Raw genomic sequence first — 27,161 nt, 5'->3', positions numbered from 1 at the left:
AAAGGGTGGGGTGTGGTTGCACTTTCTTATATGCTTACTGTTCTCCAAGAAACACATGGTCAGATCACATCGTTTAATGAGCAGATGAAAATTAGCATCCCATGGTTTTCTTGTTGCCTCTATGGTTTTTACAATTGCAAGTAGGTGGTGAAATTATTGATATACTTTACCAATTTGATTTGTCAGATTTATTTGGTGGTCTGAAAATGTTTTATTCGCATATTTTCTGCTGTTATATTGGACTGCCATTTTAAGGTTGATTGCAACTCCACATCTAAACTGAATAAGCATGATTATTTCTGGCAGAGATCACCTTTTACGCTAAGCATACCTTCGCCCATATTTTTTATCATTGTGATTTTAACCGGATTTTATTATGTTGAATTGTTATTAAATAAAATCATCACTCGTCAATAATTTCATGCCCTAATGAGTGAGTTTGTTAAGGTTATCTTCCTAGTAGCAATCATTTGCAATGCATAAGGAATTGTGGGGAGAGAAATCTGGATTTGACAGCAATAAAGTCTACAGCCTGATAATGTCCAGTTAAGACAGGATGATAGGGTAGCAGGCCTTTAAAAGTCAAAACATTCTCATATTGCGTGTAAGTTTGCTATTGAAGAATAAAGGGTAGGTATTAATGTGATATCTCTTTTTTTTTTTGATTATTCTCGTTTTCTGAGAGAAAAAGAAGCCTTGGACTTATGAATATATTGCTTTTCTGAATGTAGGTTTTGCAAGGGGCTGATCCATGAAGTGTACAACATGGCATTGTTAAGACTAATTTGCCTGGTCTAAATGTTACCATGGAATGAAAGGCTATTGGCTCAAGATTGGGGATTAGTCTCAGAGCTAGCCACATGGAATTTAGACAACCTCTGCTTGAAAGAGGGTCATGATCGTCATAAAATCAATTAATTAGAAGTTAGAGGCCCGACAGAGATAGAGAGAGAGAGAGAGATTAATCAAGTTACCTAAACTATTATAAGTTTAGTGGAATGTTAGTGATGGATTGTCTAAACTTAATGATCTGCTTGTGCATCTTTGACTTGCCAATGCGAAATGCAAGATCGAGGTTATTTGGAGAAAAGTTCTTCACCTTACATCTCTTTGATATTGTCATTATCTAAGGAAACCTCTTTGCATTTCCAGTAAGACAATTTCTGCCCATATCTCCTGAATTTGACGCCTTCTGCCATTTGCTGGGTAATTGTCAAGAGATGATAAGATCTGGAGAAATATTAGATTGTTTAGTTAAACCAAATGGTTAACTAACCAAGGCTTGGTGAGGATCTCATTGTGGAGCATAATTTTGACAGATTTGTCTCCTTGTACGGTAAACCTTACTAGAGTTTCTATTCTCTACAATGCAGACATGATTTCACAGTGGACATGTGAGGAGAGAGGGATGATGTTTTGAGAGAGAAGGGCAGGGTGTCAGGAGGATGGCTTGGGTTGTTATGCGGTGCATTTAATGATATCATTCTGGTTTTCTGAGTGTACACCCGCACAATGATGAACACAGAATAGGACCTTTCATAGCAGACCAACACACACATACAGAGAATATGAGGTGTACTATAAGAAAATACAGAAAAATTAACTAATGGTTTCATATTGAAAAATATGAATAAGGCATAAGGAATCTGCTTAGATGATAGCATAAGTTTGTCATCATCATACCCGAGAAAAGTATACAAATGTGCATACATATATATTATCAGTTTACTTTTTAACCTTTTCATCACACACCTTTATCTTTATTTTTTTGTTGATATCAGGTACAATCTGGTCATATACTTGTGCTGTCACCTAAGTTGATTTCTTAGCCCTTGTTCATTTGCAGCCATATTATAAATTCCTTATAATTCCTATCTGTTTTTTCTATGTCTACTTTCCTCATAACTATTTTCTATAATAATCTAAATACTAAAAACATTAGTGTTAATTTGCTCCTTTTTCTCTATCAAGAAAATATTGGATATTTTTGTATTATTTATTAACTGTCTAGTTGCTCCTGCATGCTTTGAGACTTTTGCTTGAGATTTTTGCTTCTTGTATCATATTAAATAATCTTTCTTAAGATATGCTATGCTACACATCCGTGTAAGAGCCGTGCATGATAACCGGGTCAGGTAAAGGCTCTATTATTGGAATTAGTTTTAAGGTTCATGACTATTTATATCACAACAGGTTTCCTAGAACACCGTTAGGACATACGAAGCATCCTTTCATGTAGCTTTAGAATAACTCTCCCCCCTCTGCTCGACGCACCTACCACCCTTCTTTTTCTCTGTCCGAGCAACATATTAACATAATTGGATCTTATATTTCCCCCTTTTTGGACATGATGATGAAATATCAACTTTTACATGATAAACTCTCATCAATATTATTTGGATTATGGATTTTCATTTTTATTATTTTTGAAATTGTTTTGACTTTCAGATCATTAGCATATATCTCATACATCAGTTTGGCCTTGCGCTCCCCACCCCACCCTTTTTTTTGTGTGCATTCTCATGTTGTTACTGCCCCGGTTTAGTGCATAACTATGTGTCAACAATAATATTGTGAATTAAAATGTTCCTATTAATTTGGTTATCTTTTTCTATTATTTGTAGTTATGGAACTTGCATATGGAAAGCTCTTCCATTGCAATTTTTAAGATAATTGGGTATCTGCGTCCTAAGGTACTTCATTTTTTTTCCCTGCTTATATTGTCAGGGTGCCTACTTTCTGAAATTTGTTTGCATGGGTGTTTGTGTCTATACGTGCATGCATGTGTGAGCTAGCATGCATTCATGCATGTGTATTTGTGTATAATAACATGTTGTTGATAGGAATCTGTTGTAAATTATTCATAACTGACGCAGGATTTATCACCTTGTTCAGATTTTGTAACTCATTGCTTAGGTGTTGCTGTAATTGTCCGCGAGGAAATTTGGTGCTTATTCTTTGTGTTACCTCATTTGATTTTCTATGAATGGTTTCCTTTGTTTAGAAAATGTACCATCAAGGGTAAAGCATGGTGACCTAATGTTGATTGCTTTCTCCGGTGTAAAAGCTTTTGCAAGTAGAAGAAGAATATCTTGTTCTGTTGGATCAATATCTTGAAATCACACACATATCTTCATTCTTGTTGTTTGTGTTTATAATCTAAAATATTATATTGATCCATAACTCTGACTCCTCACACACACACACATATCTTCATTCTTTGTTCATGTTTATAATCTAAAATATTATATTGATCCATAACTCTGACTTCATAGGGATAGGGCTTCTAAATTATATATAAAAAGCCGATTAGGACCATTAATACTTTGGGAGGTACTTAAACTGTTTCTACCCTAGTGTTCCATTGTTGTATATATAGCTTTACAGTATTTTTCAATACCCTGTTGTTGGTATATACCGACTGACCTCCATACGCCGATTATCCTCGGACGACTCCGATCGACGACCGACGGACAACTTCGACGGATGACCTCGACGAACGACTCCGACGGACGACTCCGACCGACGACCAACGGACGACTCGACGGACGACCGATGGATGACTCTGACCGACGTCCGACTCTATCGACCGCACCGACCGACGACTGCCGATAGTAGCTGCCGACATTATCCGACTGAAGGAGTGTCGACCGGACAGATCCATTCTGTTCCCAACCAGCCGAGCGGTGGAGCCCAAATCACCGACTCACTGTAGGGGACGGCATCCGACGTCCGACCTCAGCGAGGTATTAAACCGGCCGACGGTGTCTCCGGTCATCACCCGACGTCCCGACAGCCGAATACCGACGTATGGTCGGCAGCCCGTCCAAGGGCCGTACGACTGCTATGGGCTGTTGTCTTGTCAAGACATGCTGTGCAGTCGTCCTGGGGCATTGTCCTGTCGAGGACATGGGTTCGTTCTGACAACCGCGGTGATTTGACAGTCCACGATGATTTGACAGCTCCCGACGATTTGACAACTCCAGTTGTCTGCACCATTAATGGCGGGATCACGTTGCGTTCTACTATAAAAAGGGGTAAGGCAACAGTCTTGGTAAGCTCTCTCTCTGACGCTCTCTCCAGCTCCCAAGCTTACCCGAGTCCTCTCGAGCTGGGCCTTTGATTTTCTGCTGTTGCCTAGTCTCTCTCTGACTTGACCATCGGAGGGTCCCGCCGGAGGCATCTCCGGTCTGTGAGGACTCCTCTTGCAGGTGCGCGACGCCGGCGTCGGGCGGCGACGGGGGATTGGCCGCAACAGATTTGGCACGCCAGGTAGGGGTCCGCTCGACAGAGGTAAGATAGCGAGCTCCCTAGAGCTTCAGAGACCTCTCGAGATGACGAAAATCAGAGCTCAGCGATCGAGAGCTACCGGATCGGCGAGGCACTCTTCCCGTCGGAAAGACCCTCTCCTTCACCCTCCATGGCGGAGCCCAGCTCTCCGCACCCGACGGTGACCACGGAGGCGCAGATCGCGGCGATCGTGCGGCAAATGACCGTTCTGACGGATGCACTCAAAAATCTCCAGCAACAACTGACTCAGTTGCCGCGACCACCGGCAGAACAACCGGTGGCGCATCCCATGCCGTCCAGAAGCAGCCGCCGACGCCCGCATCCACTTCCATCTCCTCCTTAACAGCAGCCATCTCACCACTCCCACCGAGAAGGGGGGAGGCGGCCACGGCGTGATGCCGCCGGTCTCGACGTCCCTCCCCTTCCCAGCTGGAGCGAGCGAGGAGGGAGAAGCGACCGCGGATGCCGTCCGCCTCACTCTCAAATTCATCGGGAGGATCGACTCCTAGAGTTTCTCAACACCGACGGTTAAACGACTACGAGCGCAAGTTTAAAGAAATCGACCGTCGGCTTGCCCAGCTCCAGGCGGATGGACAGAAGTCGTCGAACGACGTCGATTTTCGAACCACCCAACCTCTCTCCCGATTCATCCTCGACGAACCGATCCCTAGTCGGTTCAAGATGCCTCACGTGGAGCCTTACGATGGCTCCACCGACCCAATTAACCATCTGGAGAGCTACAAGCCTCTCATGACAATCAAGGGGCAACCGATGCCCTTCTTTGCGTCGGCTTCCCGCCACACTCCGCAGAGCTGCCAGGGCCTGATACTCCGCCTCCACTCGGGAAGTATCCACTCCTTCGGCAGCTCGAACATTCTTTCGTGGCCCATTTTAGCACCAGTCGGAAGCCGCGCGAACCTTAGACAGTCTTTTCTCCTTTAAGCAGGGAGAAAATGAAACTCTACGACACTTTGTGGTCCGGTTCAACGCAGCCACACTTGAGGTCCAGGACCTCAACGAAGACATGGCTATCTCAGCCATGAAGAGGGGACTAAGGGGGTTTCGGTTCACCTATTCCTTGGACAAGACCCTCCCCCGGACATATGTCGAATTGCTGGAGCACGCGTACAAATACATGCGCGCGGACGAAGGAGCTTTCGACCGGCGCCTGACCGAGGGCACTGGTCAGAAGGAGAAGCGAAAGAAAAATCAGGCTCCTGCTGAATCCAGCGGGCCCACCGATAGACGGGTCTCATCCCGACAATGGAGTCTGAGACCGACGCATCGCAGGTATGACTCCTACACCCCTCTCTCCGCTCTTTGTGCGCAGATCTTGATAGAGATCGATGGAGCAGAGTATCTACGATGGCCTCGGTCTCTGAAGGCAAAGGGCCTCGACCAACGTAACCTGATCGCCGAATCTACGACGACCTCGGCCTCTGAAGCAAAAGGGCCTCGACCAATACGGCTCGATCGTCGATCGCCGAATCAACGGCTCGATCGTCGATCGCCGAATCAATGGCTCGATCATCGATCGCCGAATCTACGACGACCTCGGCCTCTGAAGCAAAAAAACTCGACCAATACGGCTCGATCGCCGATCGTCGAATCAACGGCTCGATCATCGATCGTCGAATCAACGGCTCGATCGTCGATCATCGAATCAACGGCTCGATCACCGATTGCCGAACTGACGGCCTCGGCCTCTGAAGGCAAAAGGCCTCGACCAACATGGCTCGATCGTCGATCACCGAATCAACGGCTCGATCACCGATCGTCGAACTGACGGCCTCGGCCTCTGAAGGCAAAACGGCCTCGACCAACACGGCTCGATCATCGATCGTTGAATCAACGGCTCAATCATCGATCGCCAAACCGACGGCCTCGGCCTCTGAAGGCAAAAGGGCCTCGACCAACGAATCCGATCGTCGATCGTCGAACCAACGGCTCGATCGCCGACCAACGTGGCTCGATCGTCGATCGTCGAATCCACGGCTTGATCGTCGATCATTGAATCGATGGTCTATGCCTCTGAAGGCAAAAGACCTCGACCGACACGGCTGGCTAACTTGCCGACTTAGCTTCGACTAAGAGCGGCAAAATGCCAAGACGACCGTAGTTCAACTTGCGACATACCGACTTGGTCACGACCGATCGAAGGATATTCGGCTTGCCACCATTTATCATACTCCTGACGAGCACGCCCGACCAAGGTACGAACAACGGATATTCGACTTGCCATCGTTATCCTATCCAAATACGTCGGACGGATACGTCGGATGCTACTTGACTATCAGACTCTACGGGATGATCGTGTCATGCTACGTTCGGAGGTTGGTCGACCTCCGACCCGACGTGCACGCTCGACCTACAGTCGGGACAACCACATCGGATCGTTTGTTGATGCGATCGCCAGAGTCGGGGCAAGACATGACAGAAAACCACTCCTTTCGCCCGAAGCCGTCGCCCACGTGTTCACGCGAGCCAACACGACATCGGACTCAGGAGTGGGGGGGCAACTGTTGGTATATACCGACTGACCCCCATACGCCGACTTACCCTTGGACGACTCCGACGGACGACCCCGACGGATGACTCCGATCGACGACCGACGGATGACTCCGACCGACGGACGACTTCGACAGATGACCGACGGACGACTCTGACCGACATCCGACTCTACCGACCGCATGACCGACGACTACCGATAGTAGCTGCCGACATTATCCGACTGAAGGAGTGTCGGCCGGGCAGACCCATTCTGTTCCCAACCAGCCGAGCGGTGGAGCCCAAATCACCGACTCACTGTCGGGGGCGGCAGCCGACGTCCGACCTCAGTGAGGCATTAAACCGGCCGACGGTGTCTCTGGGTCATCACCCGACGTCCCGACAGCCGAATACCGACGTATGGTCGGCCAGTCCGCCCAAGGGTCGTACGACCGCTATGGGCTGTTGTCTTGTCAAGGACATGCTGTGCAGTCATCCTGGGGCATTGTCCTGTCGAGGACATGGGTTCGTTCTGACAACCCACGGCGATTTGACAGTCCACGATGATTTGACAGCTTCCGGTGATTTGACAACTCCCCAGTTGTCTGCACCATTAATGGCGGGACCACGTCGTGTTCTACTATAAAAAGGGTAAGGCAACAGTCTTGGTAAGCTCTCTCTCTGACGCTCTCTCCAGCTCCCAAGCTTACCCGAGTCCTCTCGAGCTGGGCCTTTGATTTTCTGTTGTTGCCTAGTCTCTCTCTGACTTGACCGTCGGAGGGTCCCCGCCGGAGGCATCTCCGGTCTGTGAGGATTCCTCTTGCAGGTGTACGACGCCGGCGGTCGGGCGGCGACGGGGGATTGGCCGCAACACCTACCATGTGCGAATAGCTGGTATGCCTGATGCTTTGTGTTGATTCTCTTAATTCTGGAAGAGATTATCATTGCCATTTGGTTGGTTATCCATCCAATATGGTCCCTGTGACATGGCTCCAACTGCTGATCCTGCTCATCAGAGGTGTCATCCGGAGCATGTGGAGTGGACAAGTAATGTTGAATGATGGTGCTCCATATAGAAACCCTTGGTGGTGCACCACCAGTTATATTAAAACATGGCTCCTCCAAAGGTTGATGTTTCAGGATTGGCTTCTGTTACTGGAGGTTCCCAAGATCCAGCAGGCAATCCATCTATTCATTTGATCAGCAGAAAGGTGATAAAAGTGCCCCAAAATACTCACTGATGAAGCAGTCCTTCACTGAATGGAATCACAGCTCTCAAGCTGTTTGGTCTGGAAAAAATCTTCTGGAAATCATGAAATCATGTCGGTTGAACTGATCCTTGGCTATGATGCAAGAAACAGGACTACCTGGTAAAAGGAGACAAGAGAGTCATATCGCTGTGACAGAGGCATTGAAAAGGCAGGGCTGGTTCTGGTGGAACTGCAGCGGACTTGAAAGCAATCACAAGACAGAGGTTTGGCAGTTTTGGCCATCAAACGTTATTTTGTAGGCTGCACAGTTTATGTTTCTGTCATGGTATGAAATCTGTGCTAGCAGTATCTTCTTGGTTATTGACTTTTGCCATGTCTGGGCAGATGGCATTGAAATGCTTGTTGACTGCAAATGCTTCTGTACTTCATATCCCAGCTATTGGAGTCCGTCTTATAATTTTGGGCCTCCAAATTGGATGATCTCTATGGTGTGTATCTCTATGGTGGGTATCCAAGAGTGGTAAAATATGATCTGATCTATCAATTTGATCCACATTCGATCTATCTTAAACAGATTTGAATTTGACATAAACGAATTCAAATCGTAAACAAATCAACATGTTTAACCCATTTATTAAACAGGTTGGGTTTGAATTTAAATTTTTCATCCCGCCCAACCTGTTTAATCCGTATATAGTTTTTAATTAAAATTTTAGGCTGCATGCTAGGGGTGGCAATTAGGTCGGATCGGATCATAAACGGATCGGATCAATACAGGTTGGATCAGAAAATCGTCAATCCAAACCATACCTGTTTATTAAATGGGTCAAAAATTCAAATCCAAACTCGATCTGTTTATTAAACAGATAATCCAACCCGATTCTTTTAATTTATTTATTAAATAAATCAAATTAGATTAAATAGATTAAGTAGGTTATATAGATCGGATTAAATAAGTCAAAAATATATTAAACAGGTTAAACAGATCTTAAACGGATTAAATAGGTTAAACAAGTCGGATTAAATGGATCAGAAATAGGTTAAACAGATTAAATGGATTATCTGGCTCAACTCGATCTGAATATTAAATGCATTAAACGGATCAAATATCTAAAATCCAAATCCGATCAAATTATTAAACGGATTAAACGTATCGATCCATTTATGATCCAAATCTATTTAGGATAAATCCAAATCTGTTTATGGTGGTCGAATACGGATCGGATTGATGGATCAGATCATATTTTGCCAGTCCTGCTGTGTGGATGGTAAATTTTGGATTGTCATTTGAATTTTCATTCGTCTCAAATTGGGATCAATCACCCCGCCCTCGTGCTTCATCCTTTTTTGAATCAGCAAATTTTGAGCGGCCCACTTGGGCTGTTTAACCCGTTCTGTGATCTGCACCACCACGCTTCATCTTTTCCTATTCTTTTTCTCCTAAAAAGCCCTAGAGCCCTTTGTCCCTTTCATGATCCATCACCGCCTCACCCACTCTCTCTATTACCTCCCTCTTCCATGCTCGTGTGTCAAGATTCGAGAGTTCCTCCAAGCCGTCGCCCCACAGTTGCTCGCTTCGCTGCTGGCTCCTATCAGCCGCTCGCACTAGTCGCTTCTTTTGCTCGCACTAGTCACCTCCCACTGGCTATGTGCTCCACTGCTCGCATTGCTCGAAGCCTTCGACAGCAACGATGGCCCTCTTCGTTTCTGCTTCCTTTCGATCGTCGGTGGCGGAGATTAGCGTGTGGAGGTCCGGTCCGACGGTCTAAAATCTTCCTCTCTGATTACTCTGAAAATCTCGAGCTCAGCGAAGACGGTTGATCGGATGGAGCTGGATGCGGTCAAGAGCACAGCGAGGGTGGAGGTCGGAGAGACGGTCGAGCAGAGATGCGGTGAGGGCGAAGATGGAGACAGTCGGCCACAGAGATGAAATAGATTTTTTTTTATTTTTTTTATAAATAGATTGAGTATTATTATTATTTTTAAAGAGTTATAAATGGATTGTAAATAGGTCGGATCGGATAATCTATTTATTAAGTAAGTTGGGCTCGGATTTTAAAATTTGATCTATTTAAATAAACAGATCAGGATCGGATTCAGAGTTTTTTTATTCGATTCGATCTGATCCAATCTATTTATATCTGATCTGATCTATTTGCTATCTTTATGTATATTTTGATTTTTTTTTTTAATAAAAATCTTAAAAAATCTAGTGATCCTGGTATAGAAAAGAAATAGCATGTCAGTGGTTGATATGATTGCTTTCGCTTATCATGTTGCTCCATATGGTGGGTAAATTCTGGTGCCTGCCGGAAGGGACAAAATGACTGGAGCATGTTTGCATAACTGTCATAAATGCATGTCAAGGGGAGATTGATAAGATTTTTGCAGCATGCCCCAGATGTCTACTCTAATCTAGTGAACAAAACAGTGCAAGGGAACCAAGTAGAGCGTATATTGGCATCATTCAATCCAGGGCTTTGCATTTTAGGATTATGGAGAAAGTGGAGCCTTCTTTTAAGCTTAAAATTGACTTTCTGTCTTCTAGCTGGAGCTGTTGCATGATGACGAAGAGAAGCAAGTGCAAGAAATCGGAACAATGATGCGAGAGAACAAGAAATACGGGCACAGTAATTAAAATAAGGATATAATTTACTTAAAGTAGCATTTCTTTCCTCCATCTAGATCAATTTTAATGTGTTCCTGTTAAATTTACATCTCACTGTTGGATGGTCATGTAAAATTACTTATTTACATCTTGTCTTTAATTATATGCTCTTCGAACATACAATTTTTAAATCACGAAAAAAGGTGAACCAGCTGTACTTATGGCAGAGAATTTTTGCAGGTGCTTCCTACATGAGTATTGTTGCGGCAAATCGCCTCATCGCCCGATCGCCGGGAAACGTGCACCTGCAAAACGAAGTCCGCACTGACCGAAGGCGGCTCCGGCGGGGACCCTCCGACGGTCAAGTCAGAGAGGTGACTGGGCAACAGTGAAATGCAGACAGAGAGCTCTGAGAAAGAGAGAGAGAGAGAGAGGAGCGAGCCTGGGTATGTGGGAGAGACGGGCGGATCGACCCCTTGCACTGTTGCCTTCCCCGGTATATATAGTGGAGCACGGTATGGCGCCGTCATTAATGGCGCGGACAAGTGAGGAACTGTCAACTCACTGTGGACTGTCAGAGCCGCCGTGAAAATGTCATGTCGCCGTGTAGCCGTCTAATCACCAGGGTTGACCCGGCTCTCGGCGGGACAATGCCCTTAGGTAACTGTGCCGCATGTCCGTGTCAGAGCTAACAACGTCTGGCAGCTGTACGGCGGTTGGAGGAGTCAGCCGACCCTAGGTCGGCAGCCAGCAGTAAGTCGGGCGGTCGGGCCCTCCGGCGGTCGGTCGGGCGGTCGGGCCCTCCGGCAGTAAGTCGGGCGGTCGGGCCCTCCGGCGGTCGGTCGGGCGGTCGGGCCCTCCGGCGGTAAGTCGGGCGGTCGGGCCCTCCGGCGGTCGGTCGGGCGGTCGGGCCCTCCGGCGGTAAGTCGGGCGGTCGGGCCCTCCGGCGGTCGGTCGGGCGGTCGGGCCCTCCGGCGGTCGGTCGGGCGGTCAGTCGGAGTCGTCCGTCGGGGTCGGCCAGTCGGAGTCATCCGTCGGGGTCGGCCAGTCGGCCCCTTCGGCCGTAAGTCGGTCGGTCGGGCCCTCCGGAGGTCGGGCGGGCGGTCGGGCCCTCCGGCGGTCGGTCGGGCGGTCAGTCGGAGTCGTCCGTCGGGGTCGGCCAGTCGGAGTCGTCCGTCGGGGTCGGCCAGTCGGTCGGTCGGCCAGTCGGCCCCTTCGACCGTAAGTCGGTCGGTGGGGATTCCCCAACAGTTGTCCCCCTCCACTCCTGAGCCCGATGTCGTGTTGGCTCGCGTGAACACGTGGGCGACGGCTTCGGACGAAAGGAGTGGTGTTCCGTCTTTTCCTGCCCCGACTCTGGCGATCACATCAACGAACGATCCAATATCGGTCGTCCCGACTGTAGGTCGAGCATGCACGTCGGGTCGGAGGTCGGCCAACCTCCGAACGTTGCTCGTCGACACGATCATTCTGCAGAATCTGATAGTCGAGTAGCATCCGACGTATTCGGATAGGATGACGATGGCAAGTCGAATATCCATTGTCCAGCCCTTGGTCGGACGTATGCGTCGGGATGTATGATAAATGGTGGCAAGCCGAATATCCTTCAATCGGTCGTGACCAGATCGGTATGTCGCGAATGCGACTGCGGTCATTTTGGCATTTTGCCTTTCTTAGTTGAAGCTAAGTCGGCAAGTTAGCCAGCCGCATTAGTCGAAGCCCTTTGCCTTCAGAGGCCGAGGCCGTCGGTACGGCGATCGGTGATTGAGCCGTTGATTCGGCGATCGACGATCGGCCGTGTCGGTCGGAGCCTTTTGCCTTCAGAGGCCGAGGCCGTCGGTTCGGCGATCGGTGATCGAGCCGTTGATTCGGCGATCGACGATCGGCCGTGTCGGTCGGAGCCTTTTGCCTTCAAAGGCCAAGGCCGTCGGTTCGGCGATCGGTGATCGAGCCGTTGATTCGGCGATCGACGATCGGCCATGTTGGTCAGAGCCTTTTGCCTTCAGAGGCCGAGGCCGTCGATTTCGGCGATCGATGATCCAGCCGTTGATTCGGCGATCGACGATCGACCGTGTTGGTCGAAGCCTTTTGCCTTCAGAGGCGAGGCCGTCGGTTCGGCGATCAGTGATCGAGCCGTTGATTCGGCGACCGACGATCGGTCATGTTGGTCGGAGCCTTTTGCCTTCAGAGGCCGAGGCCGTCGATTTCGGCGATCGATGATCCAGCCGTTGATTCGGCGATCGACGATCGGCCATGTTGGTCGAAGCCTTTTGCCTTCAGAGGCGAGGCCGTCGGTTCGGCGATCAGTGATCGAGCCGTTGATTCGGCGATCGGCGATCGGCCATGTTGGTCGGAGCCTTTTGCCTTCAGAGGCCGAGGCCGTCGATTTCGGCGATCGATGATCCAGCCGTTGATTCGGCGATCGACGATCGGCCATGTTGGTCGGAGCCTTTTGCCTTCAGAGGCCGAGGCCGTCGATTTCGGCGATCGATGATCCAGCTGTTGATTCGGCGATTGACGATCGACCGTGTTGGTCGAAGCCTTTTGCCTTCAGAGGTCGAGGCCGTCGATTTCGGCGATCGATGATCCAGCCGTTGATTCGGCGATCGACGATCGACCATGTTGGTCGAAGCCTTTTGCCTTCAGAGGCGAGGCCGTCGGTTCGGCGATCAGTGATCGAGCCGTTGATTCGGCGATCGGCGATCGGCCATGTTGGTCGGAGCCTTTTGCCTTCAGAGGCCGAGGTCGTCGATTTCGGCGATCGATGATCCAGCCGTTGATTCGACGATCGACGATCGGCCATGTTGGTCGAAGCCTTTTGCCTTCAGAGGCGAGGCCGTCGGTTCGGCGATCAGTGATCGAGCCGTTGATTCGACGATCGGCGATCGGCCATGTTAGTCGGAGCCTTTTGCCTTCAGAGGCCGAGGCCGTCGATTTCGGCGATCGATGATCCAGCCGTTGATTCGGCGATCGACGATCGACCATGTTGGTCGAAGCCTTTTGCCTTCAGAGGCGAGGCCGTCGGTTCGGCGATCAGTGATCGAGCCGTTGATTCGGCGATCGGCGATCGGCCATGTTAGTCGGAGCCTTTTGCCTTCAGAGGCCGAGGCCGTCGATTTCGGCGATCGATGATCGAGCCGTTGATTCGGCGATCGACGATCGACCGTGTTGGTCGAAGCCTTTTGCCTTCAGAGGCCGAGGCCGTCGTAGATTCTCCGCTCCTTCGATCTCTATCAGGATCTGCGCACGAGGAGCGGGGAGAGGGGTGTAGGAGTCATACCTGCGATGCGTCAGTCTCGGACTCCATCGTCAGGGTGACTTTTGGATTCGTCGGGGTGGCGAGACCCGACTATCTGTCGGGAGCCTGCTTGGTTCGGCGGGTTCCCGACCTTTCCTCCGCTTCTCCTTCGGGCCTCTGGGCTCGGCCAAGCGTCGGTCGGACGCTCCTTTGTCCGCGCGCATATACTTGTATGCGCGCTTCAGTAGCTCGGCATATGTTCGGGGGAGGGTCTTGTCCAGAGAATAAGTAAATCGGGACGACCTCAGGCCCCGCTTCATGGCTGAAACAGCCATGTCTTCGTTGAGGTCCCGGACCTCGAGCGTGGCCGCGTTGAATCGCGCCACGAAGTGTCGGAGCGTCTCGTTTTCCCCCTGCTTGAGGGAGAAAAGGCTATCCGACGTTCGCGGCGGCTTTCGGCTGGTGCTGAAATGGGCCACGAATGAGTGCTCGAGCTGCGCGAAGGAATGGATACTGCCCGATCGAAGATCGGAGTACCAAGCCCTGGCAGCCTTGCGAAGTATGGCGGGGAAGCCGATGCAAAAAAGAGCGTCGGTTGCCCCTTGAATCGTCATGAGAGCTTTATAGCTCTCGAGGTGGTCGACTGGGTCGGTGGAGCCGTCGTATGGCTCCACGTTCGGCATTTTGAACCGACTGGGAATCGGCTCATCGAGGACCAGTCGAGAGAGAGGCTGGGCGGTCTGGAAGTCGACGTCGTTCGAAGACTTCTGGCCGTCCATCTGCAGTTGGGCGAGTCGGCGGTCGATCTCCTCGAACCGTCGCTCGTAGTCGTCCGCTCGTCGATGCTGGGAGACCCCAGGGGTGGAGCCTCCGGAGGATTCTGAAAGAGAGGCCGACGGTGTGCGCGGCCGCTTTTCCTTCCTCGCCCGTTCCAACGGGGAAGGAGAGGGCCGCTGGGACCGTCGGTCGTCGCGCCGTGGTCGCCCCTCCTCCTCTCCGTGGGAGCGCTCGCATGGAGGCGACAGGGGTCGGCGCGGTCGTCGGCGGCTGCTCCTGGAAGGCATAGGTCGGGCCGCCGATTGCTGCTGGAGGCTTTTGACTGCGTCGGTCAGTACGGTCATCTGCCGTACAATGGCCGCGATCTGGGCCTCCGTGGTCACTGCAGGGCGCGGAGAGCTAGGCTCCGCCGCCGGTGGGGGCGGGGAGGCTTCTTCCCGGCGGGAAGAGCAGCTTGCCGACCCAGTGATTCTCGATCGTTGAGCTCTTGTCTTTGTCATACTGTCCCCTACCTGGCGCGCCAATCTGTTGCGGCCAATCGCCTCGTCGCCCGATCGTCGGGAAGCGTGCACCTGCAAAAGGAAGTCTGCACTGACCGGAGGCGGCTCCGGCGGGGACCCTCCGACGGTCAAGTCAGAGAGGTGACTGGGCAACAGTGAAATGCAGACAGAGAGCTCTGAGAAAGAGAGAGGGAGAGAGAGAGAGAGGAGCGAGCCTGCGTATTTGGGAGAGACGGGCGGATCGACCCCTTGCACTGTTGCCTTCCCCGGTATATATAGTGGAGCACGGTATGGCGCCGTCATTAATGGCGCGGACAAGTGAGGAACTGTCAACTCACTGTGGACTGTCAGAGCCGCCGTGAAAATGTCATGTCGCCGTGTAGCTGTCTAATCACCAGGGTTGACCTGGCTCTCGGCGGGACAATGCTCCTAGGTAACTGTGCCGCATGTCCGTGTCAGAGCTGACAACGTCTGGCGGCCGTACGGCGGTTGGAGGAGTCAGCCGACCCTAGGTCGGCAGCCAGCAGAGTGGCGTCGGGTTCCTCCAGCAGTAAGTCGGGCGGTCGGGCCCTCCGGCGGTCGGTCGGGCGGTCGGGCCCTCCGGCAGTAAGTCGGCGGTCGGGCCCTCCGGCGGTCGGTCGGGCGGTCGGGCCCTCCGGCAGTAAGTCGGGCGGTCGGGCCCTCCGGCGGTAAGTCGGGCGGTCGGGCCCTCCGGCGGTCGGTCGGGCGGTCAGTCGGAGTCGTCCGTCGGGGTCGGCCAGTCGGAGTCGTCCGTCGGGGTCGGCCAGTCGGTCGGTCGGCCAGTCGGCCCCTTCGACCGTAAGTCGGTCGGTCGGGCCCTCCGGCGGTCGGTCGGGCGGTCGGGCCCTCCGACGGTCGGTCGGGCGGTCAGTCGGAGTCGTCCGTCGGGGTCGGCCAGTCGGAGTCGTCCGTCGGGGTCGGCCAGTCGGTCGGTCGGCCAGTCGGCCCCTTCGACCGTAAGTCGATCGGTGGGGATTCCCCAACAAGTATTTTCTACAATTATCATCAAGTCAATTTCTTAAAATCCTCCACCATTCTTGAACCTGTGGAACTCCTTGTTGTATATGCTTTTCCTCCCCGGTGCGTGGAATATGAAATTGCAGACACTACTTTTGCATAAGGTTTGTCTTAAAGCTAAGGACAATTTTAGCATTGCATATCTAGGATCCAGATTTGGAGATTAACGGAAAACTAAAACTTCCAAATATAAGAACCAATTATTGTTGCTTCTCCCTTGAACTCACCGGGATTGAACTTTACATCGTTCTTCTTTAGTTTCAAACTTGCATGCTTTGGCATTTCAACACTGTAGGCTAATTTTAGATGCTCATCTGCCTCTCTCTTAAACAACATATTCATGCTAAAAGAAACATGTACTACTAAAGCAAATAAGTCTACCTTATGAAGAACGTCATATAATTATTTTCTTATTAAATATGCAGTATTTTGTTGGACGAGCACAGAGGCTGAGATATGAGCTTCAAGATGCTCAACAGGTCTGCAGAAATCTAATGGCTGAGCTCAAAGCAGAGGATGAAGTCAAGGTGGAGAATTCGTAAAACAGAGATCTTTTAATTTTCGTGCCATAAAAATTTCCACGTCCATTTTAACAGCTCGAGCTGTGTCAAATGTTAGCCGTACATGGTAGCTCAAGTTAGAAAAAGTAGTTGGAGTATGGTGGTTGGCCCAAAGGGGCGCATCGTATATCACCCTTTGTTTTGACCGCAAAGCCTAGATCCACAGTCCTTATCGTTTTTGTATTACTAATTTATGATTTGTCTTATGTATGATATGGTTCATGTAATTACCTCTGCATGCATCTATATGTGGGATTTAGGGTAGCTAACATCTCATGTATTTCAAATGCATTCTCTATGTGCTGAAGATGGAAAAGAAATGATCATGTAACTGGAGGGCCTGAAATGAAAGATGAATATGAATTCTGGTAAAATAAATAGCAACAATCCTCATCATATAAAACTACTGTCATGACGGAAAAAAGGCGTGTGCTTCTGTGGTTCAGGTAAAGGTCCTTGTATTTGTTCAAATGCCCCAAAGAAACGATGGATTATTCAGCTTGTTTTAGGCTACAGTTCAAAAGAATAACGTCACAAGAATGTTGAACAAAAGTAGTCATCTGGGGTCATGCTACAAGGAAAGAAATCTAGGCACAAAACAATGATGGCAACATTTAAAAATGAATGGCAAGATTAACGATATGTATGTGCATACCATTGCATGTGGGTTGTTTGAAGGCAATGTTGGATTCTCTTTAACCGGCAAAGAAAATTTTTTCAGATAGTATTCCTTCAATAATATGATTTTGATCAGTGAATGTTTTAGTAAGCATACTTACTATTCTTAATTTAATTCATCTTTCTGTACCAATATTATCAGTTATTTTCTAACCACTGATGGGCAAAGCCGGACCACTTGATGGGCCCGATCAAATTTATCTTTGCACGCACAATGCACATGTAATGCATGGCTCGAAGGTGTACACACATGCATGGCCACGCCACCAGGAAATAAGAGCACTTAGCGGGCATTCTGCCCAACGCAAGAGCTACTGTCCGCCTAAGAATAGCTGGTATTCTCCCTACTAAAATTTGTAATTTGATCTATTCAGAACCTACAAAATATATGTAAAATTGGTGCACAGAATGGCTGACCTGTTTGAGGATTTTGCATGCAAATCTTGATGCACCAGTGAATGGCCACTGACCAACATGTAAGAGTTCCAACTTCGTTTGCAAAAAATAAAAATAATTTCATAATCACGTAGGATCAGAAACCAACAGTCCCTGTTTGGCCATCATAAAGTGGGTTGGATGCCGATCTCCAGCAGGTTGGTCCCCAACAATGGACCACCTCTTTATCCGCCAGCCGCTGCTTACCGCAACCAACCGCTGGAAAGCGCAGTAACCGATTGGATCATCTTAACCACCATCGAAAAGTGTTTCGTTTTCAATTTTTCTTTCTTTTTCTTTTTCCTTCTTGTTGTCACGCCGTCCACCGTCATTCGTGCAGTTGAAGACTAATATCAGGTTTCAATTGAATCAAAATAGGAGCTGAAACTAAGAGTGAAGAGACTCTTTTTAGATGATGTTTGGATGTGAAATAGTAACAAGGGATGGTTCGATTCAATCATGGATAACCATCTTCAAAGTAATCCACTGTTTGACTAACATTTTGGAAATTATTTGACTAAGTTGTAGAAAAAGTTTTTTAAAAAAAAAGCAACGAGAGAAAGAAGGGGGAGAAAGATCAGGTGGTTAATCGTATTTCATCCTCCCCATGAAAAAATAAAGTCGATCGGATTAAACATGGATTGATTATAGTCGTTATCATGGCATTTTGAAATCTTGTTCGACCGATTAAACTCTAATCAGTAGATTATTAGCATCCAAAAAGGGCTTCTTTTTTTTTTTTTTTTCATCACTGAAAGAATTTCAGCATACAGAATCCAGCACAATCATGTGATCTTTTGACCCTTTTCAAAACAAAATTCTCTGTACAGAAAAAGTTAAAAAAAAAAAGGATTCACCAAAAGAGGAAAATGATCTCAAAGACGCACAGCTACCGTATCCGATGCCACCGAACAACTTGGCTCACACCAACGAGTTCTCCACAGTGCCCACTTCCATGATCTGCTGAAGAATGCACGCCTCGGATGTAGAGCTCTGTTTGTCCTCCAGGGATGCGGCCACGCACATGGAGTGGACCTTCCAGTACTTTCCGACCTTTTGGTCGCCATCTCCCATCCATTTGTCCCCCTGATTCGCCTCCTGCTCCTCACCGTCCGAGTTTGAAACAGAGGCTTCCCTCCAATTGCTCCACATCCTGATCATTATATATAACAGCACCAAACAAACCACAGCCGAAACGAACACTATCGCCGCCGTGATTGCTGCCACCTGGCCATTCGACAAGCGCTTCATGTCGGAGCCCGACAGACCCGTGCATGAAGCCAGTGGTGCGCCGCAGAGTTGATTGCCCACAAAGGAGCTGGATGGAAAATTCGACAGTGCGGCAGGGATCGGACCCTGGAGAAGATTATTCGATAGATTCAGTTGGTGGAGACTGGTAAGTCGATCGAGGGAAGGAGGTATCGGCCCTTGGAGTCGATTGAAAGAGAGATTCAGTCTCTCCAATTTGATCAGCTGGCCGAGTGAAGGTGGGATTCCTCCAGATAGATGGTTTCGACTTAAATCCAGTATCACTTGCAGCTCGGTCAGCTGTCCCAGCTCCGGCGGTATCGAGCCCGTCAGGAAGTTCTCCGAGAGCCGTAGCTCGTAGAGCTTGTTGCAGTGCTGGAGCGCGGAAGGTATCGGACCCGAGAGATTGTTCCTCTGCAGAGCAAGAACATTCAGAGAAGTGAGACGTCCCAGCTCCTGAGGGATGATACCCGAGAGCTTGTTGTCATGGAGAGAGAGCTTAAGTAGCCCCGTGCAGCTCCCGAGCTCTGCCGGTACTTCGCCGTGGAAGTCGTTGGATGAAAGGTCGAGCTCTCCTATAGAGCGCAAGCTTCCGAACCAAGAAGGAATCGTGCCCGTCAACCTGTTCCCGCCGAGGAGGAGGTGGGTCAGCTGCTTGCATTGTGAGAGCTCGATTGGGATTCCTCCTGTGAGATTGTTGGATGATAGATCCAGGAATTCGAGCCCCTCGGGCCGGCCTAATTCAGCTGGGACCTCGCCGCTCAAGAGGTTGTGGCCGAGTCGGAGACGGGTCAGGTTCCTTTTCTCACCGAGCGCCGAAGGAATTCTGCCGGAGAAGCTATTGTTGGTCAGGTCCATTTTGGCGAGAGAGCTCGAGCCCAGGAGGGGAGAGATGCATCCGGTGAACCTGTTGTGAGAGAAGTTGATGATCGTGAGATTTCTCAGCGAGAAGATCGACTCCGGGAGAGGTCCCTGGAATGAGTTGTTGTACAGGGTGATGAGGCGGAGTTCGGAGAGGAATCCAAAGGTGTGAGGCAGAGTCCCGGAGAGCTGGTTATCCGCCAATGCCAACGACTGAAGCTTCCTGCAGTAGCCCAAGCTTGGAGGAATGGGGCCCGACAGTTCATTCTGCCTCAACTGAAGCACGACCAAGTTCTCGAGCCTTCCCATGGTCTCAGGGATCCGCCCCCTGAAGTGGTTCCCGAAGAAATCGATCTCTTCTAAGCTCGAACAGTTTGTCAGCACGCTCGGAATGCGCCCTGTCATCTGGTTCTCGTATAGATAAAGGAGCGTCAGCCTCCGCAGCTTCCCAATTTCAGCTGGAATGTCGCCTATGAGCCCATTGTGGAAGACGGATAGCATTTCTAAATTGCTCATGTTTCCTATCTGGGGTGGCAGCACTCCTACCAAGCTGTTGTTGTGGAGAACAAGGTTTACCAGGTTGGCGAGGCGGTCTATATGGGATGGTATATTTCCACTCAGGCTGTTGTTTGAGAGATCCAGTGATCGGAGCGAAGTGCAATTAAGGAGTCCTTCGATCGTGCCTGTGAGATTGTTTTCGGCGAGGAAGAGATTCTGCAGACTTGTTCTCTCGGGACAGAGGTTCTTGGAGATTCCACCTTCGAGGAAATTATTAGAGAGGACTAAATACTCCAGACTGTCGAGATGCACGGTGGAGATGTCGATGGTTCCAGATAGATCATTGTTTGACAAGTCCAAAATTTGCAGCTGTCTCAGTTGATTCAATTCAAGAGGAATGGTGCCGCTCAGTCTGTTGCCGAGCAGATTGAGGTATGTCAAGCTCGAAAGGTTTCCAAGCTCGACGGGGATGGATCCGGACAATTTGTTACTCATCAGATTGAGAGTCTGCAATGCATTTAGTCCTCCGATGGTAGAAGGAATCTCTCCTTCCAGCCCGTTGTCAGCAGCTGATAGGACTTGAAGTTCACCGCAGCCACCGAGTTCTTGAGGGATCAGACCGCCAAGCCTGTTATTCTGCAAGTTGAGCGATTTCAAATGCTTCAAATTTCCCGTCTCCTCCGGAATAGTTCCATTCAACCGGCAAGATGCAAGACCCAGAATCTCTAGTTGGGTGCAGCCACCAAGCTGGGATGGAATCTCTCCTGATAGCAAGTTGTCCCCTATTCTGAGAATTTTGAGCTTCTTCAGAAGGCCAAGCTCCGGAGGGATCGAGCCGGAGAGAGCATTGGAGTACAGAAACAATTCCCTGAGGTTCTTGAGCAAGCTGATCTCAGGAGGGATCGGTCCGGTGAGGGAATTCGAAGACAGATCAAGAGTTTGCAGGAAAACCAGGCTTCCTATCTTCGATGATATCAAACCAGACAGCCCATGGCCTGACAAGTTCAGACCCGAGACATGGTTCTGGCTTGCCAAACATGTGACACCATTCCAGCTACAGATATCACCATCCCCGAAGGACCAATTAGAAAGAACTCCTTCCAGGTCGATGAATTCAGATTTTATTTGAAGAAGTGCTTCAGAATTCGTGGATGCATCTCCACATGCAGTTATAAGTAAAGTGCTCAATACTGATAAAACAAGCATAATGGAATTCTCCTGAATGTTCTCCATTCCAAAATCCGTGCCAGATATGAGTATGAAGGGAGTAGACTTACATCATTTTAAGAGGAGAGCTTGGAGAAGATTTCAGGTAGCATGCAAGAAGAACAACGCTCCGTGCGGCATGAACATGAGAATTTCTTTTATCAAACAGGAGGAGGAGGAGGAGGAGGAAGAGAAGTTGGATGAGCGACTTCAAGGCGATCTCATGAGCTGCTGAGCATTTGGTGGCTTTAGCTGATACGGGAGCAACTCCAGCCATATAAATTCTCTGAGAGGGTAAAAGGCCGGTGGAAAGTGATGGGAACTTTTCGAGGGTATGTTTTTTAATAGATGGCCGCTCTCCTTTCTTTTCTGACATGGAAAGTGTTTTGTTTCAGAAGCACCTCTGAGGAGAGGTTGGGCAGCGTGCGTTGAGATAAGACCCGAGTTCAGGCTTGTCCAAGAGGATAAGAAAGATCCCCTTGCAACTACTGGAAAATTCAAGATGTGGGCTCCACAATGCGACTGTTTTTACCTCTCAAAATTTAGTATCCCCCTTCCCATTCCGATTTCATGATTCAGGAACGATCGTGGATTTATTTCATGATGATTTCGCCAATGATTGTGGGGGCTTGACATGAGATTTGATGACAGGTGCCTGATGCATGGTGAATTGGTTCTCATCTCTCTCTCTCTCTCTCTCTCTTTTTCAAGCAAGATGGATACTGGTGGGATTCCGAATTGAGGTTTAGTTTGGCAATAATTCAACCTTTTCAACTTGATCACATGAGGCGTCTTCCTAGCAGGAATATTAAAATGTTATCCCCCTGGCAAGTTTAATCAATGGATTCGGTTGGCTCATAATTGTAGCCTTTTATGATCCCACTGCATGAGAAGACCCAAGTTCTGGGGTTCAGACGACCTACGTTCTCTCAACGTAAGCCCCCACCTAATACCCAAAATTAATAGGGAAGAAAACAAATATAGCAAAACCGCCAACCCACCACTGCAAGCCAGCTCTCCTGCGAACCCCATGTTCGCCTTTGTGAAGGAACAGGAACGTGGGATCTTTGGTGTCCTGAAGCTAAGTAAGCTATGCTCCCCTAGCTACTTGTGATCAAGATTCCTGTTTCTAGAGAACCCCAAACAAATGGAAACAGAATGCTCTCTTCTCATTGGTTTCTCTATAGAAAAAAAAATAAAAATAAAAATAAAAATAAATAAATATCATCGTTAATTGAATTCCCCGTGCCCTGTCTCTTTCTGTCACCTTTCCATTCTTTTCCCACGCTTTAAGTTTCCTGGCGATAAGTAGATGAGATGGCGAGATGCAAAAGATGAGTCCCATCAAGTTCCCATGACCAGGCAACAAAGCATGGAGCTTGTGGACCGAGGCCACCAGTGCTTCTCCTCTTTTTTCCCATTACAGTGAGAGAAGGTTAGGGATCGCATCGCAACAATGTAGTTTCCTTTGCTTGACGGATTCCGCTATGACATGAAATGAACAAAACGACATGGGAGAAAGGACCGAGCCACGTGGCAGCACAAAACCAACACGCTACCTTATCCATATTTTAGACACAGAAAAGGAATTTGAGGGATTGGTGATACAATGACAGGGGCGTAAAGCAAAGGAAATAAGCGAGAAAGGCCAAAGGAGAAGGTGAGATCATTGAGATTGTTGATACAGTGACACAGGTGTAAAGCAAAGGAAAGAAGCGAAAAAGGCCAAACGAGAAGGTGAGATCATTGGAGCACCCACAGGAAATGATATACCCCAACCAAAAAGAGCATTAATAATGGTGATGGTGATGATGATTATTTAAAAGGGGGAGTCTCTTCTTGATCTAAAACTACTAGTTCTTGTTTTATGTGGCGTGTTATGAAAAGAATCTGGATGGGATAATAAAACTGGGCATATTTGGTGCATTATACGGAAATTCAACCACCTTTTTGATTTGGTTGCATGAGGACAATGAGGCGTAGCGACGACCAGCATCGGGAGTTTTTATAAAGAATTGGTTAAAGTTGACTTTTCTTGACTTGAAACGTTTTATATTAGATTTTCTCCACCAGCTGGTTGAATAGTTTTCTACTTTAGTTAGCCTGACCTTGGTACCTGTCCTCTAGCGTGACTATTATTAGCCAACATTCTTCATCAACTCATGCATTGGCAACTGGATTGAAAAAAAAAAATAAAAAAAAAAAATTGAAAAAAGTTTCTTCCTTGCATCAAAAGAAATAGATTTATTCTTCCAAAAACTATGTATAATACGGAAATGACAATGTCAAAGGGGATGAGATGAAAAAAAAAGGCAAGAAGGAAAGAAAGAAGATAAAACAAGTTTGGTCGAAAGCTCCTTCAGGAAATTCTCTACTTTTATGCAAATTATTTTTTCTTCAAAAATTTCTTATACATAGCTGAACATTTAATCTACTTGAAATATTATGCCATGATACTCTTTCTGTCCAATTAATGTTGGAAATAATAGTTCTCACAGCATAGGCTCTGCTTGGTTGCCCTCTGCTTCACACAAACCATTTGTGGCTTAAATGTAAGGAGGAAGGATTAATTCATTTAAGCATACTTTAACAGGTCAAAGAAGGAAACAAGTTTGGCAAATTATCGATTACATGCAGGAAATCTGCATCTCTTGGACAGTGTAGTTGATATCACCTCCCACAATCAAAAATTTAATAATTATATTTGGAACCATCCAAAGCTCATGGTTCTTAACAAGCATTCAGTAAGAATCTCCTTGTGCTCGGACAGGTGCCTTCAGTCCATTGCCTCCTGCCATTCAGGTTCTACCCTTTTTGTTTTGACGCTAATTCAATGATGATTAACCAAATTCCTTTATGAAGACATTAAAGCAGACTCAGTAATACTATGCCAAACTTCAAAAATGCGAATATATGCTTTTCCAAATATAGAACATACAATTATGCAGGATGTTTACCATTGGCTCTTGAGATTTTCCGATGCCTTGCCTTTACATTGAACAGATCTATCTTCAAACATTCTCTTCACTAAAAGCATAAAGGTGCGGGGACAAGGTTGGAGCTTTTTCCCAATCATCTCATCGTAAAAATAAAGTCCCCTCTTTGTATCACCCTTTTCACAATACCCTGTTATCAGTTCATCGTATATACAGCTAGAAGGATCCAGTGATTTTCTACCCATAACAACTAAAAATTTTTCAGCTTCCTTCAACTTCCCACATCGACAAAGGTTTCGAACCAATGAAGCATAAACTTCAAGACCAGGATTAATTCCTCTATGCTCCATTTCGTAATAAATTTTGAGAATATCTTGAGCATTTCCATTCTCCCCATAACCATCAACGAGTTTCAAATACGTCTCTTCATTAGGAACAAATCCTTTATCTAACAGAATCGTCAAGATCTCATTGGCCTTCTCAACATTTCCAGCTTCACAGAGCATGCCCAACATCTCATTGCAAGCATCACAAGTAGGCAAAATCCCATCTTTGAGCATTCTCTCATAATAATTCAAGCTCTCCTCCAATCTCCCTAGTCTACTGCACCCGACTATAAGATAACTATAGGTCTCTTCATATGGCTTCAAGCCCATGGATTGCATCTCCTGCATCAATTGAGTAGCCTCTTCGATGCATCCCTCCTTACAATGAGCACTGATAAACGACGTATAAACAAAGGCATTCAAGTTACATCCTCTACGAACCATTTCATTGTGTGACTCATAGGCTGAATCCAATTTACCCATCTGGCAGTAAGCAAATATGATCAAAGAATACACAACATCATCAAACACCATGTTCTTCTGCAACATTCTCTTCAACAACACCATCCCTTCTTCAGCTCTACCCTCCTCAAATATCCGAAAAACCAATGTAGCATTAACAATAACACCTGGAGCACATCTCTTCCCATGAATTCGATCTAAAACACTCATCATCTTTCCCAAAGTTCCTTCTTTGCACATGACATTTATCATGGTCTCGACTGTAGTTTGATTTGGATACAATCTCCTCTCAATCATATACTCAAACACCATCCAGGCCAACTCATTTTTATTGGATTTCTGTGCAACATGCAACAGAATGTTGAAACTAATGAGACTCGGATTTATCCCATGATCTCCCAAGCATCGGCAAACATCAAATGCGAGCTCAACCATCCTCATCTTTGAGTAGGTCTGCACTAAAAGATCAAAAACTCGGGGACCGGGAAGGACAGCTTCGTAAGTACTCAAAAGCAACTCAACAACTAAAGAATTTGGATTCCCAGCTTCCGCGTTCTTCCTTATCACCGACTCAAGTAGCGCCCGGGCATCGATCAGAAGCCCAGCACGAACAAGAATATGAACTATAAGACAGTAAGACTTGAGCCCGTGCTGGAATTTCCGAAATTGACAGGTCCAGTGGAAGAAAGTTAGCGCCTTTTTGGCATCCAAGGGTTCCTTGAGATCAAGAAGCACTCTCTCTACGAGGGATTGAGTTAGTTCAGTGGATCCGAAGCTGGAACTTAGGCTGTCCCAGCTTCCTCCTCTGTTCAAAAGGTTGGAGATTGGGGCTGACCAATCCGAAGCCACCGGTTCATTGGGTTGGGAGTGGATTGGCTTTGGATATGGAAGAAGAAGAGGAGCATGGAAACGGAGGGCTGCGGCGAGAGGTTCCAAGAGGTGGCCGATGCTTCGAGATCTTCTAATAATGGCGGCATTCATGGAGGGATTTGGGGGGATTTTCGGAGGAAGGATTTCGGAATGGTGAATGGAAACCCTAGAATCTTGTGTAGGGAAGGAGATGGTGAGTCCTCTCCACGAGCTAATCGAATATTTAGTAAAATTCCATTCAAAAAAAAGAATATTTTAGTAAAACATTTTTAATGAACACTAAGTTTGGACTAGTCTCGGCAGGCTACGTGCCGGCAATAGTTCAAACTCAATGGTGGGTTGCTACGTATAGACCCCTGTATAGATACAAGTATCGCAGGTAAGTTCTCCTTACACAAGGTACCCTTTTCGCTGAAGGCCAGCTCAACAGTATTATGGCCAACTCTCTTTCATCTGTCGTTGATGAAAAATATCTATAAAATTATTAAATTTTTACAGATTAAAATTATCATATATCATCTTGATCCCTAACTTGATTGCTACTCACCTTTGAGTACGAGAGTTTTTTTGACTATTTTATCATTTTGGTGGCTGCAAAATCATCATTAAACTGTTATATCGATAGGATAATTCGGTATCAGATATCTGTATTAGACGTTATTTCAGAAAAATAATTCGACATCGAATGATATGATCATGACTAATAGATTTTGATCACGTGTTCGAATGTCATCAAATCGGAGTCTCATCAGATGATGATACATGGCGACATCTGGACAGGCCATTGATCAGATGGCATTGGATTTGGGAGTGGGAGGCAACTGTTGGGGTAATACAACCGACTTCCGACTCCGACTCTACATCAGTTAAATGAATATATTATGCCGACTTACAATCGACTGCCAACCAACAATCGACTACTGCCAATTAAC

The 27,161-nt window shown here is 47.7% G+C and overlaps 2 protein-coding genes across 2 annotated transcripts; both read right to left on the bottom strand.

The window, feature by feature from the left end:
• Positions 1–18,590: 18,590 nt before the first annotated feature.
• On the bottom strand, positions 18,591–21,956 carry LOC105058798 (uncharacterized). Its single transcript, XM_010941842.4, has one exon. It carries the CDS (start codon positions 21,660–21,662, stop codon positions 18,744–18,746), a length of 2,919 nt encoding a protein of 972 aa, XP_010940144.1. The 5' UTR covers positions 21,663–21,956; the 3' UTR covers positions 18,591–18,743.
• A 2,167-nt stretch (positions 21,957–24,123) lies between these two features.
• Positions 24,124–26,443, bottom strand: LOC105058797 (uncharacterized). Its single transcript, XM_073249354.1, has 2 exons — positions 24,593–26,443; positions 24,124–24,487 (listed from the first exon to the last, which is right to left on the bottom strand). The coding sequence occupies exons 1-2, from the start codon at positions 26,338–26,340 to the stop codon at positions 24,466–24,468; spliced, it is 1,770 nt and encodes a 589-aa protein (XP_073105455.1). The 5' UTR covers positions 26,341–26,443; the 3' UTR covers positions 24,124–24,465.
• Positions 26,444–27,161: the final 718 nt, after the last annotated feature.

The sequence above is a fragment of the Elaeis guineensis genome, chromosome 15 (assembly GCF_000442705.2).
Source record: "Elaeis guineensis isolate ETL-2024a chromosome 15, EG11, whole genome shotgun sequence".
NCBI classification, from domain to species: domain Eukaryota; kingdom Viridiplantae; phylum Streptophyta; class Magnoliopsida; order Arecales; family Arecaceae; genus Elaeis; species Elaeis guineensis.
This window is presented reverse-complemented; position numbering and strand designations above follow the sequence as displayed.

What these genes read in the sequence shown, in the direction of transcription:
- LOC105058798 (XM_010941842.4), bottom strand. Translation starts at nt 21,662, where the DNA reads ATGGAGAACATTCAGGAGAATTCCATTATGCTTGTTTTATCAGTATTG.
- LOC105058797 (XM_073249354.1), bottom strand. Translation starts at nt 26,340, where the DNA reads ATGAATGCCGCCATTATTAGAAGATCTCGAAGCATCGGCCACCTCTTG. An exon ending in GAAAATCTCAAGAGCCAATG is followed by an intron (nt 24,488 to 24,592) that starts GTAAACATCCTG and finishes GTCTTCATAAAG; the next exon opens with GAATTTGGTTAATCATCATT.